Below are 17,521 nucleotides of genomic sequence, written 5' to 3'. Positions count from 1 at the left end.
GGAGTCGATTGGCTGGCGGCCTGAGAGAGGAAAGAGGGTCCTGCAGGAGCCCTAGGGGTGCTCGCGGTGGCCTGCGGTGGCGGCGGTTGCGGCATATTGGCGGGAGCGGCTGGGGCAGGAGGAGGGAGAGAGGACTCGGCCGTTTGCTTGCGCTTACGACGAGGGGTACGGATACGTTTCTTAGCGATCCGGCGGCCGAGGGCGATGAGAGCATCCCCGATACACTTGGGTTCTCCTCTAAGCGTGACAGCACGCGATTCTCCAGGGCCTACGTGGGGGGACACGTTGACCTTCGCGTGGGAAAAGTCCTGGATCTGTTTCAATCCAGCGCCCACCCGCCCGATAACATGCCCAACAATGGCGTCCGGTATGCCAATTGTCATGGTGATACGGGGCGGAGGTGTAGTGGTGGTGGTACGGATCTCTGCGCGGGCGGGGCGCTTCCCTTGCGCCTTCGTAGAGCGGCTGGGGCCTCGTTGTCCCTGAGGGGTACGCACCTGAGAGGGTGCGGAAGGGGGATTACGAGGGGGGCGGGTCATAGGTTGTCGTTGGGACATGAGTGAAGCGAAGGAGTTGATGAAATCTGGATCGTCAGCAATCTGCCGGACCATAGCATCGAGCTGCTCCTTAGATAGTCGTGTCATGGACATGATAGGGAGGGGAGGAGTAGTGAGTAGGGTGATGTCGAGGGCTAGGAAAGTGCTGTCAACGTTGGGTAGCTTTTACAATCTGTCAGAGTCCGCGTGTCAGTTCGCGCATAAGAATCTCCCCGGGAAACTAGTCGTTGTAAAAGCTGGGGGGCCAACCCAGCTGGCGATAAGGCCTTATATACATGAGTTCCGCAACTCATAAGAGCGCGGCTACACTGGGAACACATGGTAGCCAATAGAGAAGCGACATGAAATAGGAGAATAGATCATGCGGATAAGGGGGCGATAACGGGTGAGGGATGACGCGATAGCGGAAATAGCGCATTGAATACAGCCTGCGTTCTAACTACGGCAAATCACACGCAGATATCGGCTTACGGGTACTCAACCTATCCGGATAGAGGTCCGGGCCGGCCGGATAACCGTCCGTGCCCTGACAGCAACATAGACACCCTTGGAGTCAGTGAAGACTGTGTGATGAGATTGCATGGGTGGAAAACTCGAGCAAGGACTTGAGAACTGCCAAGAAAAAAGCCCCAGGTTTAACCCTAATGTTCCTGATGTCAGCTCATCAGAGCCATCATTGAAGGGAGTCAGTGAATCTGGCTGCACCAGTTGATGTTCAGCATCATCCATGACCACCTCCTGAGCTTCAGCACAAGTCATGAAGCGTCCAGTATCCAGGTAGTAGAAAGTTTGGCTTAGACAATGTCTCTCCACTGTCAGGGACGCGTCCGGGGTCGAGAGGGCCCGGGGGTAATGCCCGGCACTGAGGCCATCGCGGGGTGTGGAGCGGGCATGCGTACTGGCGGGCCCGATCCGGGACAGTGGTCCCTGGCCACTCGGACTGAAGTGGAGAATGTGTTATTATTATTAAAGAGGAAAACTATACTACTTACCTGAAGTGGAGAATGTGAGAAGAAGGTTACTTCTTCGGTTCCCACTTCAGGTACATTTATGTACATGCGGCTTGAGTCACATGACAGGTGCCACATCATCCTCGGAGGCAGCCGCAGGCATCCGGGTGTCCCCGTGGGGGATCCCGAGAGCGTCCGCTACATGTGCGCGTGCTGGGCACAGTGGGAAGCCGTCCGGGGTGTGTGGGCCGGACGGGTCAATAGTACATCGATACAAGGGAAGGTGGTCCGTGTAGATAGAAAGAAATAAACAGGAAGAGGAGGATGAGAAGAATGAAATAAAGAAAGGGGAAAGAAAAGGGAAAAGAGGGGGGAGGAGAGGGAGGAAGGAGGGGGGAGGGGGATAGACAGCGGGGAGCGGGTGTGGTGTGGCCGGGTGGGCCCGGGTGGGCCCGGGTCAGGCGGGTGTGCCCTGACATCACCCCCTCCTTAAGCCGCTTCGCCTCGAAGCGGCCAGGGGGTTCGTTCTCTCCCTTCCTGGGGCATGGGGGTGTGTTTGGTGGAACTCCTCGATCTGGTCAGGGGCATGGATTAGTTGGTCTCAGGGGAGCCATTCATTCTCTGAGTTCGGCCAACCCGTGAACTTTACTAAATACCAGAGCTTCCGGCGTAACCACTTAGAGTCCAGTATTTTTTCCACTTCATATTCCTCCTCTCCATCTACGAGTTCTGGGCCTGGGCGGGGGTCAGGGGGTCGTTCTGCGATCTCGTCCGGGCGGTAGGGTCTTACGTTCGTCACAGATACGACTGGGTGAATTCCCTTTTGCCGTGCGGTGAGTTGGAGCTTGACGGCAGCCGGGGAGACGACCTTGACAACTTTGAAGGGGCCTAACCACTTATGGTCTAGCTTCTTGGTCAGGCGGTCAGTCGTATAGTTTTGGGCGCTGAGCCAGACTCGGTCACCTTCCTGGTACTTGGGGGCTGTCTCTCGACCTCGGTCGTAGTAGCGGGCCATCTCATCCGCTGCGTGTTCCAGGGCCGCCTTCGCCTCTTCCTGCATCTTCATCATCCTGGACGAGAAGGCGTCGGCGGCTTCTACCTCGGACGTACGTGTGGGCTCCGTCCCCATCCTGGGATGCTGCCCGGTGTCAAGCTCGAAGGGGGTTCGACGGGTGGACGAGTGGACGCGGTTGTTGTAGGCAAATTCTGCCAGTGGGAGCCAGTCCGCCCAGTCGTCCTGGCGGTGGTTGATGAACACCCGAAGGTAGGCCTCGATTTCCTGGTTAACCCGCTCTGTCTGTCCATCAGTCTGGGGGTGGTAGGGCGTTGAGGGGGTTAGCTTGACCCCCAGGAGATCTGCAAGTTCTTTTGAGAAGCGCGAGACGAAGGCACTCCCTCTGTCGCTAAGAATCTCTTCCGGGAGCCCGTGGTGCTTCCAGACGTGCTCTAGGAAGAGCCGGGCGATACCAGCCGAGTCCACGGATGTCACAGTGGGGATCGCGTGGATGCGTTTGGACAGACGGTCCACTACAACTAGGATGGCGTTATAACCTTTCGACTCTGGGAGCTCTCCCACCATGTCTACCGAGATCACCTGCCAACGGTGGGTGGGAACTTTATTTGGGGTGAGCTTCCCAACCTTCCGTGCGGGGAAGGGTTTGACGCGGTTACAGGTGTCGCATCCACGTACGTATCGCCCGACATATTCTGCCATCCGAGGCCACCAGTAGTCGCGGGAGACGAGCTCTAGGGTTTTCCATCGCCCTGGATGTCCCGTCGCCCGCGCGTCGTGGTGTAGCCGTACCAGATCGTGGCGGAGTTGTGGGTCTTTTGGAACGTACACCCTGCCCCGGGAGAGGATCAACTCTCCCTGTCTCTCCCACTCGTCCAACCTCAACGTTCCTTCTCCCAGTTCCCTCATGGCCTTTACCACCTGTTCGTCATGATCTCTCGCTCCTCGTACCCTCTCTAGGATATCCGCCTCCTCACCCTCCACTGAGACTGCTTCCGTCGCACGGGCCTCGAACCAGGCCGGTTGGAGGAGGGTCAGCCCCTCATTGTCGTCCCTTCCCTTCGGGTGGTCAGCGCGGTGGGAGAGTGCGTCTGGTTTCCCCATGAGCTTCCCTGGGCGGTGGACGAGGGTGAAATGGAAGCAGGAGAGGAAAAGGGACCATCTGGCCTGGCGTCGATTTAACCTCTGGGCCGTCCGGAAGTAGCCCAGGTTACGGTGGTCGGTGTAGATCTCGACTTTCTCCTCAGCACCTTCCACGAAGTGTCGCCATTCCTCGAGGGCTCGGACGATGTAATGGGTCTATCCAACTAGACTCGCAACAGGAAGGAGGGGGATAGAAATCTCACTGAGGTCAGGTAAGAGGTGGGGTATATTGGTCCTCTCAAGTGTGGTGCTGATACTCTCTACTACTATACAGCGGGTCACGGAAGAGTCCGATAGATAAATAAGGAAAGAGTATCACATGACAATAAGAAAACGGAAACATCTGGCTCTAGACACCGGAAATGAAATCAGAAAAATTAGGAAAAATAGGAAATATGTGTAAGGAGTGTGAGTGGACATGGGTTACATGTGATGGATGTGAGGTGCTTGCTGAGGGTAGTAGAATCGCGGGATTTGGCTCGTTTAGGGTGCACCGGCAAATCCCGTTACAACGATTGCAAGCATCTCTTTATCGTACACTTCGTAGTTGCGCTCTACATCCGTGAAACTTTTGGACATGAACGCTACCGGGTGGAACTCTCCATCCGGTTGGAGCTGGGAGAGGACCGCACCGGTTGCAAAGTTGGATGCGTCGCACTCGAGCCTGAAGCGGCCGTGGTCGGTAGGGAAAGAGAGGACAGGGGCTGTGGTGACGGCTTCCTTGAGGGCACGGAAGGCATCGTCTTCATCCGGGCCCCAGTTCCAGGTTTGGGTCTTCCGGGTCAGCCTGTGAAGGGGCGGGCCTTCTCAGAGAAGTCTCTGATGAACCGGCGATAGAAGTTTACGAATCCTAGGAAGGATTGTACTTCTTTCACCTTGGTTGGGGGGGCCAGTCGAGGACACCCTGGATCTTCACCGGGTCCATCGCGACGTTACCCTCCGAGATAACGAGGCCCAGGTACTCGATCCGGGTTCGCTCAAACTTACACTTCTCTGGCTTGAGGAAGAGCCTCCTTCTCCTCAGCGTCTCTAGGACTTCTCGGACGACCCTTCGGTGTTCCTCCAGGGTGGCCGTGAAGATCAGGATGTCGTCCATGTAACAGATGACAACCTCCCGGTCGATGAAATCCCTCAGGATGTCGTTCATCATGGTCTGGAAGGTTGCCGGGGAGTTACACAGGCCGAAAAACATCACCATGGGCTCGAACAGCCCCCGGTTGGTCGCAAATGCCGCCTTCCACTCGTCTCCGTCCTTGATCCGGACGTTGTTAAACCCCCAGCGTAGGTCCAAGGCTGAGAAGTATTTGGCATTGCGGAGGCAGGCGAGGACGTCTGAGATGAGGGGGAGCGGGTACGAGTTCTTCACCGTAATCTCATTCAGCTTCCTGTAGTCCTGGACCAGGCGTAGGGACCCGTCCTTCTTCTTGACGAAGAAGACTGGTGCTCCCATGGGGGATTTGGACGGCCGTATGCGCCCGTTCTGTAGGTTCTCGCGTAGGAACTCATCTAGTTCTTTCTGTTCCGGACGCGAGAGTGGGAAGGTCTTCCCCCTGGGCAGTTTGGCGTCCGGTACCAGGTCTATAGCGTGGTCCCAGGGCTTCCAGGGGGGCAATTGGTCAAAGGCTTCTTTGGAGAACACATCCCGGAAGTCCTGGTAGTGCTCTGGTACTAGCGTCTCAAACGACGCGGGCTCAGCCTCCGGGTCGCGGGCCTCTTGGGCCATCCGCTGTGAGGGGGTCGTGGTGGCTCTCAGGTCATGGCCCCAGCTTGGGGGAATGATGGCAGCGTAGATCCCATCCCCAGGCTCCAGTACCGGGTCCTGATCATTTTGTATTCGCGGTTGTCTGCAGGAGGACGGGCAGCAGGACATGACGACTCTCTGTCGTACCCAGTCCACTTCTGGGTTGTGGTGCAGCAACCACGAGTGTCCTATGATGAGGGACTGGCGCCCGAGATTTGCAACCGTGAAGCGTGCCCGCTCTGTGTGTCGCCCGAAGGTCAGGAGGGCTTCTAGCTCTTCTGTTATAGCTCCATTTTCGTTCGGGGTTCCATCGACATTACGGACGGGAATGGGTTGGGGAAGGGGGGTTGTCTCTAGGTTGTGCTTTCGGACGAACTCGGGGCTTACGAAGTTCCCGGTGGCTCCTGAGTCCAGGAGGGCTGACACAGATACCGACGCGAGGGAGGTTAGGGCGGTCAGTTTCACTGTGAGGTTAAGAGATCTGGGGGACTGCTTGGAAAGGACGTAAATGGCGGGGGGGGAGACTGCTACCTCGGGCGTTGCTGCCCTTGGGGTCTTCTCGTTCTCACGGGTGGAGGATGCGTTTCTCCTCTTTTTCTTCGCGATGACTCGGTGAAACTTTGGCATTGGCGTTGGCTTACGCGCGCTGCGGTATTTACACGAGCTATCTTCTACGGGCGGCCGGGACGCATCCCTTACCGGTCGCCTGCCTGAAAATCCCTCTGAGGTTCTTCCTCTGGTTCCCCCTCCACCGTCTCTGTCCCTTCGGTCAACTGCCTCTTCAGCCCTTCCATCAACGTCCTCAGGTCTTCCGGGTGGAGACGTCGTACTCGGCTGACCCTGGGGTGTGGGCATTCTCGCGCGAGATGACCCGGGGTGTTACAGTTGTAGCACCGTCTCTGGTCAGTCCTCGACCTGTCGAGATCCATCGGCTGGGGGCCCGTCCCTGGTGTAGGACGGGCTGCTGGGGTGGGGGGCGGAGGTGCTAGAGCGGGTCGTGGGGGGTTCTGCGCGGGTCGGGTCTGGGATGGGGTCACGGTCAGCGGAGGTCGGGCTGGCGGGAATGGGGGTCTAGGTGGGGGTGCGCGTGGTTGGGTGGCTTGGAAACGTTGCCACTGGTTGTCCAGAAGCGTGGCTTCGCGCTTCCACTCAGTCCAAGTGGTGGGCATGGGGCGGAGGCGGTATATACTCTCCCTGAGCCGCGAGTTAATCGCTTGCTCAAACCGGTCGACCAGCCCGACATTGCCTAGCCTCGAGGCGGGTCCCAATATCTCGAACTCCTGGATGACCTTATCCACGGAGTCAGTCCCTTGGCGGATGGCTGCCAACTTCTGCCGAGCTGTGGCCTCCCGGTTCGGGTCTTGAAACATGGCATCGAGTTCCGTGTTGAACTCGTCCATGGTTATGGTGGGGGAGGTGGCTGTCAACAGGGTGATCGTCCGTTGTGTCGCCCACGCCCCTGCGGGTCCTCCCTTCATGTAGGAGAGGACGAAGAGGATCTGGGATAGTTCGGTAGGGAACTCGGCTGCGCGGACATGGAAGTAGATCCCGCACTCGGCTTTGAAGCGATCGAGGTCTTCACTGGCTCCTGAGAAGGGAGTGGGGGCAGCGACCTTCGGTGGTTTGGGTCTGGGCGCGAGTGTGGGTACGGGCGCGGGTGCAGGGGCGGGTGCGGGTGCAGGTGCGGGTGGGGGGTGGTTGCGGGTTTGGCTCTCCACAATGGCTTGGAGCTCCTGGAAGCGGGCCAGCAGGTCGTCATACTGTTCTTCTGACACCATGGCTGGGGAGATGGGTGAGGCGGGGGAAATAAGGTTAAAACCTTCTTCTGCTGTCAGGGACGCGTCCGGGGTCGAGAGGGCCCGGGGGTAATGCCTGGCACTGAGGCCGTCGCGGGGTGTGGAGCGGGCATGCGTACTGGCGGGCCCGATCCGGGACAGTGGTCCCTGGCCACTCGGACTGAAGTGGAGAATGTGTTATTATTATTAAAGAGGAAAACTATACTACTTACCTGAAGTGGAGAATGTGAGAAGAAGGTTACTTCTTCGGTTCCCACTTCAGGTACATTTATGTACATGCGGCTTGAGTCACATGACAGGTGCCACGTCATCCTCGGAGGCAGCCGCAGGCATCCGGGTGTCCCCGTGGGGGATCCCGAGAGCGTCCGCTACATGCGCGCATGCTGGGCACAGCGGGAAGCCGTCCGGGGTGTGTGGGCCGGACGGGTCAATAGTACATCGATACAAGGGAAGGTGGTCCGTGTAGATAGAAAGAAATAAACAGGAAGAGGAGGATGAGAAGAATGAAATAAAGAAAGGGGAAAGAAAAGGGAAAAGAGGGGGGAGGAGAGGGAGGAAGGAGGGGGGAGGGGGATAGACAGCGGGGAGCGGGTGTGGTGTGGCCGGGTGGGCCCGGGTCAGGCGGGTGTGCCCTGACATCCACCAGCTTGAGGTTAGATGGGACTTTGTTGGATTGGGGGGGGCCAGGCCATACAAGCCGGAATTCATAGGCATCCCTATCCTCAGCACCAGGCAATGGTCCAGGTGTGTCTTCCCATCTGGGCCAGTCGAGGAACCATGGGACTTCAGTCCCTGGGGCCAATGGGAGCCAATAACCGTGAGCTGCCTCGACATGTTCGTTCAGATCCAATTCTTCAAACAATCCATTCTTAATTACGCAACACAGCAGCTGACAAGCAAGGTATACAGCAACCTCAGGTGAACTCACCATTGATCAATCATCAGTTGAGTTTTCTTCGAGGAAGATTCCTTTCGGATGTTCAAACCAGGATATCTTACATCCTTCTTGGACCTCTCCTTCCATCAGGTGTTCATGGATCCGGGTGTAATTGACAAAGGCTATAAGGAGGGAGATGATTCGGAGTATGTAGGTATAACGAGAAAGGATGTTGCCAGGGAATGAATTGAAAGGCAAAGATGTGACTGTCTAGTTTGTACTTGCTGCCCGACCTGGACTTGACCTTGTATATTACATCCCTTAGTTCACTAGGCAATCGTAATTTTGTGAGGGCCTCAGCCTTGAGCGCAGCAGCCTTTGAAGCCTCCCAACATTCCACCAATGGGGACAGAGATCGAGGTGGAACGTTCTGGTTCCCATTCTCTCTCAGTACTTCGGCCTTGTTGAGATGATGATTCTCAGGTAACAAGAGCCATAATCAATCCAGAGATCGAACACCAGATCTTATGTGGTGCAGAGCTACATAGGAGAATGTCGGGTCGAGTGGTCCCAGCTGCCCGTTTGACCACATGGGATCAGATGGGGCTCTCATGAAGGGTGCAGATGATACTTCAGCTGCCTCGAGGCCTGGGCAGTCTCGTCTGTGTTCGTCTGTGATCACAATGAAGTTACATGGGGCGGGCCTGCAGCTCATACTTGCCAGTCCAAGAGACATTGTCAGTTAGATTCATTGATGGGATTGCAAAAACGATGGAGATGGAGGATGATTGAAGTGTAACCTGATCACATGCCGCTAATCGGCTTCATGCAAGTACCTGATCAGGAAGTGGGCACTTATTCACATCTGCTCAGGCTGTCAGGGTGTCAGGGCCCAGCCTCGGACTCTGAGGCTCCCTGACCTCAGCCCCCATCTAACCTGTCCTCACACTATGCGGGGCATGAGATGTATAGTAAAAGGAAAGATAATATATACACTTGCCTATGCGGGGCATGAGATGAGAAGAAGGGTAAAGGTCTCATCTCCCCGCATGGTTGCTATATAAAGGAATGGGTCACATGCCCACAACTATACAGCTCCTAGAGTTCTGTAGTGTGACCCGGAGGGAACATCCAGGTGGCAGTGCCCAGTAAGCGTGGGAATGTTCTGGGCGAGTTGCTCGCCCAGAACTGTGGCTGTGACCCGTGGGAACATTCTGGGCGAGCTGCTCGCTCAGAAAGTTCCCACGCTATCCCGTGCGTGCGCGCATGTACACAACACACAAAGGCAACAACGAGGCAACAGTCAAAGAATAAAAGGGGGTAAAGTAGGTGGGGAGTCCGGGGCACCCTAAGGCAGGGTGCTGAACCCTGACACAGGGCATACACCCTGACCTAGCCCATACCCGCATCCACACCCACACTTGCACCCACACCTGTGCCCACACCCAGCTGTTGCACTTCCTGCACGTGCCCTGTGCCAGATGCTCTGTGTGGCCGGATGCCCTGGGCCCTGGGTCTTGGGTCTCATGTGACTTCTGGATATCCATGGAAGTTTTCGATCTATTGTGACCACTGTGGGAAGATGAGAAGTTAACTTCCTTCTCATCTCTGACCCAACACATATCTGCGAAAATCCAAGGGCAAACGGGATGTTAGAAGTTGGTCATAGATATTGGATTGATGCCATGTGGAAGAAATGTGTCGGAAACACCAACAAGTGGCCAGAATGGTTCCATTATGCGTTATGGGCTGATAGAATCACCACTCGAAAAGCTACGGGATTTTCAGCATACTATCTTCTCTATGGACAAGAGGCAATGTTCCCATTCGATATCACAGAGCGAACCTGGCATACATTAGAGTGGCACAAGATCAAAGATACCGTCGATTTATTGGGTCTAAGAATGGAGCAATTAAAAGATAGAGATATGAATGTTGACCAAGCATCAAGAGATCTAGCCTTACAAAGGAAACAAAATGCTGATGCATATTGGGAAAAGCATGGGAGAGAACGATATAGGAAACCACTTGCATGAGGAATGATGGTTTTAGTGTATAAAAGTTCATTGGACAATCAACAAGGAAAAAAGGGAGCCCTAAGGTGGTCCGGACCATATTATGTGGTAACCGTAAGGCCATCTGGAGCTTATATCCTTGCTGAATTGGATGGTACAGTACTATCCAAGCCTGTAGCAGCGCAACGTGTCAAGATATTTTACTATCGAGATGCAGCTGAACCGGTTGTTCTAGAAAAGATTCAGGAGAAAATGGGACGATGGCACGCAATAGAGGCATGGCATAGGGAACAGAGAGAGAACATAGCAGAAAGAAGAGGGAAAGAGAATAGGGAAGAATCGGAAGAATCGGAGGACTCAGAGGAGTTACAGGAGGACGAGTCTGAAGGAAGTGGGTCCAAAACTAAGTCTGATGAGGAATTTGAGCAACGAGATGCCGAAAACTTTTTGGCATATATGGAGGAAGACTATAGTGAAGGTTCGGAAGGGTCAGATGAGTATGCAGATGACGAAATGGATATGGACGATGAAGGAATAGAGAGTGATGAGGGAAATATGGAACATGCGGAGTTTGTGAACTTTAGGAGTTGCTTTCAGTAGCATGGCAACTTCCCAATCACACAAGGATAGAGAGGAGCGACTCAAGAGAGAGGAGGAATTTTGGAATGAAGTATGGGAGAGGTGGAATCAATGCAAAAGAATGATTGAGAGAGGAGAGACAATACCGCAAAATTATGAACCACTCTATGAACGAATCAAGGAAGCATCAAAATACGAAGAGAGATGGGACTATAGAAACCACAAGAGAGTAGAAGGTCCAAGAAAATACCTCAGGTACAAGGAGACAAATGCTCCTCGAGGCCAGCTGTACTTTCCAGCACCTGTTAGTCTCAGGTGGTTTCATGTACGAGAAAGACGGGAGGATCCCAATACAGAAGATTCTGCATCCGAAATGTCTGGATAAGGAATTAAATAGTTTGTAACATCAGGTGACTTTTACGAAATTTGTTTCACTCGTTGCATAGTTCACCAGAGCCGCGCACTGGTGGCTGAGAACAAAGACAAGCGAACCCCAAAACATAACAACATCATGGGAGCAGACATTTTAAGTAATGTCTCATATCAAATAACTTCTAAAAAGGCTAATTGTCTCTACAGATTTTCCTTCTGACTCTCTTTACATTCTATTTCATCGGTATCCTTGCAATCTTGATTGGCGCACGACGAGATTGGGGAAAATGGGTGTGGAACCATACCATTGGTTACCCAATCAACATCATAATCGGGTTATGGCAAGAAGGACAAAGAACACGAACGGAGGAGAGACGTCGACGTAATCAAGTCTCACCATTGATCGAGTCCTTTGAAGCAGTTGTCCCTCGATCCCCACCAACTGTGTACCAGGATAGGCAATGGCACCCAACATTGTATATTCATGGTCTCACTACAAGCGAGATTAGCCATGAGTACAAATCACCGACGGATGAAATCGAAGAGAGCAAAGGACATCAAGTAAGACAAAAGGGTCTATATCACAATTTCTTAATCATAACCATTAACAAACACAGGTCTCCGGACATTGTCTGTCAGACATGGTCTGAAAAGCATCTGTGAACCCGCATTTTTCTTTCGTTTTTATGTACTAACGGCTAAAGCCGAGAAAAACATTCCTTTATTTCTTTTCATTTACTTCCATCACAGTGTCGACAGATCTGTTTTTCTGCTGTACATCTATCATCTATCCGAATCATGACCACTACATCTGTCACCGTTAAACTTGCCACAGTCCTAGGGATTGTCCTAGCTGTTGTCGTCAGCAGTGCGGTTTTTGCCTACATTTGGATTCATAACCGGCTATCACAGCAATGGACCAGATGGCCCCAGCAACTTTTGGACAGTGGAGATGATTCCGATGACAACATGTACATTCCTTGGGGACACAGCGAGCGACGACTGTCATGTCGATCGAAACTGTATGGATCCATTCCAATCAGGCTTGATATCTTGCAAGACCAAGTTCGTGAACCTCCTCGAACAGTGAAGAGACCTCCTAGCGATGAGTCTTTGGGAGAGAGGTACATGTTTGAGTAAAAATGGAGTATGTCGAACTCTACTTTTTCATTTTTATTTTATTTTTACACTCAATAATCCAACAGGGGTTGCACTAATGATGATCTGGACTCTGATCGTCTACGAGATCAAATCAACCTTCTTCCCTTCACTGTCTTGCATGAAAAGACATGGCTTGGGGAAGTAGCGAGCAAGTAAGGGTGGGTTTGGCTCCGTAATGGGCGTTATCCATCTGGATCAGCATGACAACACCCTTCCATCATTCTTTTCTTCATTTTCTCTTCCGAAATTTCTTTACAAAAGGTCGATCATGACCTAATGTATAAACACAATTCCGCTCTTTGTTTGATTTTTTTTTCTTCTTTTTTTGATCATCTGTTTGATCTACTCTCGCTCTCTTTCTTTAAATTTATATACTCCTCAATTCAAAAACTTCTTTGTTTACATCGAGGTTACAGTACCGATATACTGGGTTATACATTACCTAAAGAAAAGTAAAAGAAAAGGGGGCAAAGCGAAAAACATACCTTAGTGGTGCAATTCGCTCATTCAAGGCACATGTGTCTAAGGTGCTACGTCCATCCTAAAGCCGGTTATACCTGGAAAAGGCTCAAGATTGACCCAAAAAACCCACAATGCATGAATGGCAAAGGCCAATGCACATCATGGACTTGTCGGGCAGATCATTTCATGAATTCCGGTCTCCAAACAACGAGAATGCCATGAGGCATTCATGATCTATACCTAATTATGACTGATCAAAATCAAGACATTAATCCAACTTGGAAATCTGTTGATGAATTGTCAAGGCAGTACAAGTGCCCATTGAACTCATCAAGCAGATCGCCAAGGTGGTTAAGTACCATCAGTCGATCGCGGTGGGAAAAATTACATCGCAATCTTGTTGCAATGGAAAAGAAAAACAGTGATCCGGCGGGGCCAGAAACACCGTGATGAGTGGAGGACGACACATGTACAAAGTAACAAGGGGAATAGTCGTAAGATCCGAGTGGCAGAGGGAACAAAATAAAGGAGCAAAGGACCTTGAGTAAATAAGAGTCGCATTGGAGGAAATAGGATCGGAAGGAAGTAGAAGTTGCCAGGCAGTTGAGTTGAGGAGTGAGATCTGGAAGTCAAAGCCGAAGGCGGAGAAATAAAGGAGTGGATGCATAGGGAGAGTAAACGCTCAATCGGGGAAAAACCCAGAATCCGAGGAAAAGGGGAACTTCAGGCAGTGCACAGGATCCGAACGATAAATCCGTGCAGACATGAGAATACTGAGAAGAGAATCGAGAGTTGTGAATCAGGTGGAAAATTGGCAGAGTAAAAGGCAAGGGTTGATGAGTTGACATGTTGGTAATCAAGTTAAGCGGTGCGAGAAGCGCAAGGCGAGATTTGATGAGTTGATGCGACAGTAGTCAGAGCCAGACTGCGAAAAGGATGGAGCATGAGAGATTTGATGAGTTGACGCGATGATAATCAAGCCAAGGATCTGTGAGAAGCACGAAAATGATGGAGAAAGAAATAGTAGAACAATGGAACATGAGGCTGATTAGTGTAGCGAGAATGAGAAAAGGGGGGAAAGAACTAAAGATGCAATCAAAACCCGTGAAAAACGGACAACCAAACTAGACAAGTGAATGAAGGAGACAGGAGAATTGATGACGGAACATGAGGAAAGGGAGTGATAGACGGAAAAATGAGGCTGAGCCAATGGATTGAGAACGACTAGGCCGATTGAACATGTAACCACCCGAGCGTAACGATAGGTTCCCAAGGAGGATGAAGACAAGAGGAATAGAGACATCGAACTATAAAACTGCAGCACCAGCAGGGGTCGATGGCTCAACAAGCCTTCAGCGTCTAACACCTGAACATCTGAAAGAAACTTATCAATATGCAATTCCCAAACACTCAAGTCGTTTTCAAGACTGTTCCGGTCATAACTGCCAGCCAGACTCCAGCTATCCCTAAGACCCTTTTCCTCGGTGTGTAGTCATCCGCTAAACATGATGCGAGAAGGAACTGATGAAAGAGAATGAAGGAACGGGAAATCCCGAGGAAAGCGAAGTCGACAAAGAAAGTACTACTTTTGGATCCGACTCACCTATGAATTCAGTTCAATGGGAAACGGATTCTGAATTAGATTTCCTTTTGGAGAAAGCCCAGCAAGGATTCCAGAAACGTGACGGAATTAGATCGGATATTTTAATGCGTGGGAAGGAAGTATTTGACCTGGCCTATGGATGTCCAAGTGATTCCAGCTCGGACCTACCCACGACTTCTTCTTCAAGTGATCAGCCCATGGGTAGTGCTGCTGCTAAATGGAATTACCGAAACCGGTCCATTCCGCTCCCATTCCAGACAAACCCAAATTCCCGCTTCCCAATTTAAAACCGGCATCACCCATACTCAATCATGACAATGCTGAACCCGTTTTTGAATTCACCCCACGTACTCAAGTAGGAGTATCCCCCGCATTTTCTGCTTTACTTAAAGAAGAGATGCGGAGTGATTATAATCAGGGATATCCGAAAGGGGTAAAATTTATTAACGTGGTCTTAAACAACCATCTAACTCAGTTAGAATCCGACCTGGATAGAACTTGGAAGACGACCCGGGACTGTCTCAATCTAGTCCAAGACGAAATGGATCTCCGAGCGAATCCGCGTCGATTAGGAAGTCTATTCAAACCATATAAAGTCATGCCGATGATCAAAGATCTTGAAGAGGTAATGGAATTGATCTTTGGAAGGATTCTCTTGGAAGCCACGATTTGCTCCGAGTATCATGTGGTAAAGTCAATGGAGTTCCATTTATGGAATTCTTGGCGAATACTCCGGGAACATTTGTACCATGCAACGATGCATCTGACTATTCCACGGAAAAATAACCCACTGGCATTCTATTGTGAATTTCAAGATCGAATCTATGGAAGAGTCCAGCAACTCAACTTGGATACATTGGAGGAACTGCAAGTGGTGATGGAAACTTATCGGTTGGATAATAGGGTATTGTATGCGGAAGAAATATGGCCTGTAGAGCGAAAAGAGGAATGGTGGAGGGAGGAGTATAATACCAAGGAATAGTGTCAGACCTGAAGCTACTCCTGATATTCCCAATCACAAGTATCAAAGGTCGAAAACCTGTATAGCCGCAAATCTATGTTTCCTTATGCAATCTTTTTTTTTATGACTTTCTTTTATCTGATGAAAACATAGAAAATTCAAGGAACGAATGGTTAGTGTACCAGACAAGTTCAACATTAAACCTCGAAAACAGAAATCAAAACATTGCAGAATGAATGACCATAAATGCACACGTGTTCCTCTGCAATCCAATATGCTATTCCTTATTTTTATCTTTATGCAACTATGGACTGATTGACAATCAGGGACTATAAAGCGGCAACACATGGTTAAGCGACATTGTCAGAGACCAGACTCGAGACGAAAGAATGTCTCCATAACGGAGGGCTTCGGCCTCAGCAACTTCTGCCAAGAGCGCTGTGCCTAGTGACACGTCCGTGCCCTAACTTACTGACTGGCAATTAGAACCTAGGGGGGTAACTCTAGTTGATTTTTCTACTGGGGCGTAACCTATGTACAAGTGGGATATATATATGGTTACAGCGGAGATGGTTCTGCAATTGGTGGAGCCGAACGGAGCGGAGCTAATGGGGTTTAAACCATTAGCCGACTGAATATTACCAACGAGTCGGTTCACGGGGTTAGCGGAAAGGCAGGCGATAACCCAGAAACGGAAAGGAGGGATAGGCCCGAAGGTGGGCTCTGCAGGGCAGGCGAGTGTATTGCCCAACGGAGGCGGGGGTGCGCTAGCGGACGTCGGAGCTGTCCGGAAGTCTTCGGGGCTCCGTACTTAGGGAGGCGTAGGTAATAAATTGAAATGAGGGGGTGGTGACCATCAAGGGGTGCCAAGAGGATTGTGGAATACGGGGGCTCCGAGGTTAGTGAGGGAGGAGCGGAGTTGGAACGGAGGGATCGGAGGGACCGGAAGTCGATGGCCGGGGATGGATATGACAGTATCCCCTTCTTAGGCCTGAACCCTTGAAGGCCCAGAATTAGTAAGACGAGGGGAGCTGCACTTACAGGAAGAAAAGCAAATGAGAAAATAAAAATGAAAATGGAAGTGAGGAGCGGAGGGGAAAGGAGAAATGGGAGAGGAGTCGGGGTTCCTAAGGAGCTTCAGGTCCAGGCTTCACTGGGTACCGAGAGTGGAACGCTTCGACGAGGTCGGAGGCGTGATCGAGTTCACCGGCAAGGAGCCATTGTGTCTCCTCGTCGGTCCCTTCGTAGCCTAGCCACTTGACCAAGTAGAGCAACTTGTTGCGTCTACATCGGTCGATCTTGGAGTCGAGTATCTCCTCGATCTCGAACTCCATTTCGCCTTCGATCTCTACAGGAGGCGGAGGTGGCTGGTGGCGGTTCGGAATGGTGTTTGGGACGGATGGTTCGATCTGCGAGACATGGAATACCAGGTGAATGGCTCGCATGTTTTCCGGCAGGCGGAGAGTGAGGGAGTGGGTTCCAACGCGGGCGATGATCTCGAATGGGCCGAGGTTTTTCTCGGAGAGCTTTTTGGAAGGTCGAGTGGAACAGAAGTACTTGGCCTTTACGTAGACCAAGGTTCCTACTTCGAAAGCTGGGGCAGGGCTCCGGCGAGAGTCTGCCGGGCCCTGATAACGGATCTGAGCGAGATGCATTTCCTCGCGAAGGAAGTGGTGGAGGGAGTCGAGATCGACGGAGTACTCTTGGGCGCGTACCGATGTCAGGTCTCGCTCCGGGTGAACGGTGATGTTCGGATGGTAGCCTTTGTTGGCGAAGAATGGGGAGACGCCCATGGTGGCATTCGGAGCGTTGTTGTATGCGAACTCTGCGAGAGGCAAGAGTTCGGACCAATTGTCCTGCTGGTAGTTACTGTAAATACGCAGGTACTGCTCGAGCGTCTGGTTCATCCGTTCGGTCTGACCGTCTCCTTCCAGGTGATAACCGGAGGTGAAGTGGAGGCGGATGTCGAGGGCCTTACCAAGTGAACGGAAGAAATGAGAGACGAACTCCGGACCCCTGTCGGAGGTGACGTGGGATGGAACCCCGTGCTTGGAGAACACGTGGAGGAGGAAAAGCTTGGCCAGTTCCGGAGAGGTGATGGTATCGTGGGTAGGGATAAAAATGCACTGTTTGGACAGGCGGTCCACGATGACCAAGATGGAAGTGAATCCGGAAGAGGAGGGTAGCTGTTCGATGAAATCCATGGAGATGGAGTTCCAAGGACGTTCGGGGATGGGGAGTTGTTTGAGTAAGCCGTAAGGCTTATGATGGGGGACCTTGGCGTGGGCACAA

General features: G+C 51.9%; 2 protein-coding genes across 2 annotated transcripts; both read left to right on the top strand.

The window, feature by feature from the left end:
- Window positions 1-10,993: 10,993 nt before the first annotated feature.
- Window positions 10,994-12,359, top strand: EI90DRAFT_3021275 (uncharacterized protein; the record flags this gene model as incomplete). Its single annotated transcript, XM_039057631.1, has 5 exons — window positions 10,994-11,066; window positions 11,117-11,205; window positions 11,250-11,603; window positions 11,802-12,166; window positions 12,248-12,359. The coding sequence occupies 5 exons, from the start codon at window positions 10,994-10,996 to the stop codon at window positions 12,357-12,359; spliced, it is 993 nt and encodes a 330-aa protein (XP_038909514.1).
- A 1,699-nt stretch (window positions 12,360-14,058) lies between these two features.
- On the top strand, window positions 14,059-15,250 carry EI90DRAFT_3021274 (uncharacterized protein; the record flags this gene model as incomplete). Its single annotated transcript, XM_039057630.1, has 3 exons — window positions 14,059-14,149; window positions 14,281-14,469; window positions 14,526-15,250. The coding sequence occupies 3 exons, from the start codon at window positions 14,059-14,061 to the stop codon at window positions 15,248-15,250; spliced, it is 1,005 nt and encodes a 334-aa protein (XP_038909513.1).
- Window positions 15,251-17,521: the final 2,271 nt, after the last annotated feature.

Source organism: Cantharellus anzutake (assembly GCF_015039405.1).
Source record: "Cantharellus anzutake strain C23 chromosome Unknown EI90scaffold_107, whole genome shotgun sequence".
Lineage (NCBI taxonomy): Eukaryota > Fungi > Basidiomycota > Agaricomycetes > Cantharellales > Hydnaceae > Cantharellus > Cantharellus anzutake.
The sequence above is the reverse complement of the archived record's forward strand: the minus strand, read 5'-3'. Positions and strand labels throughout refer to the sequence as shown.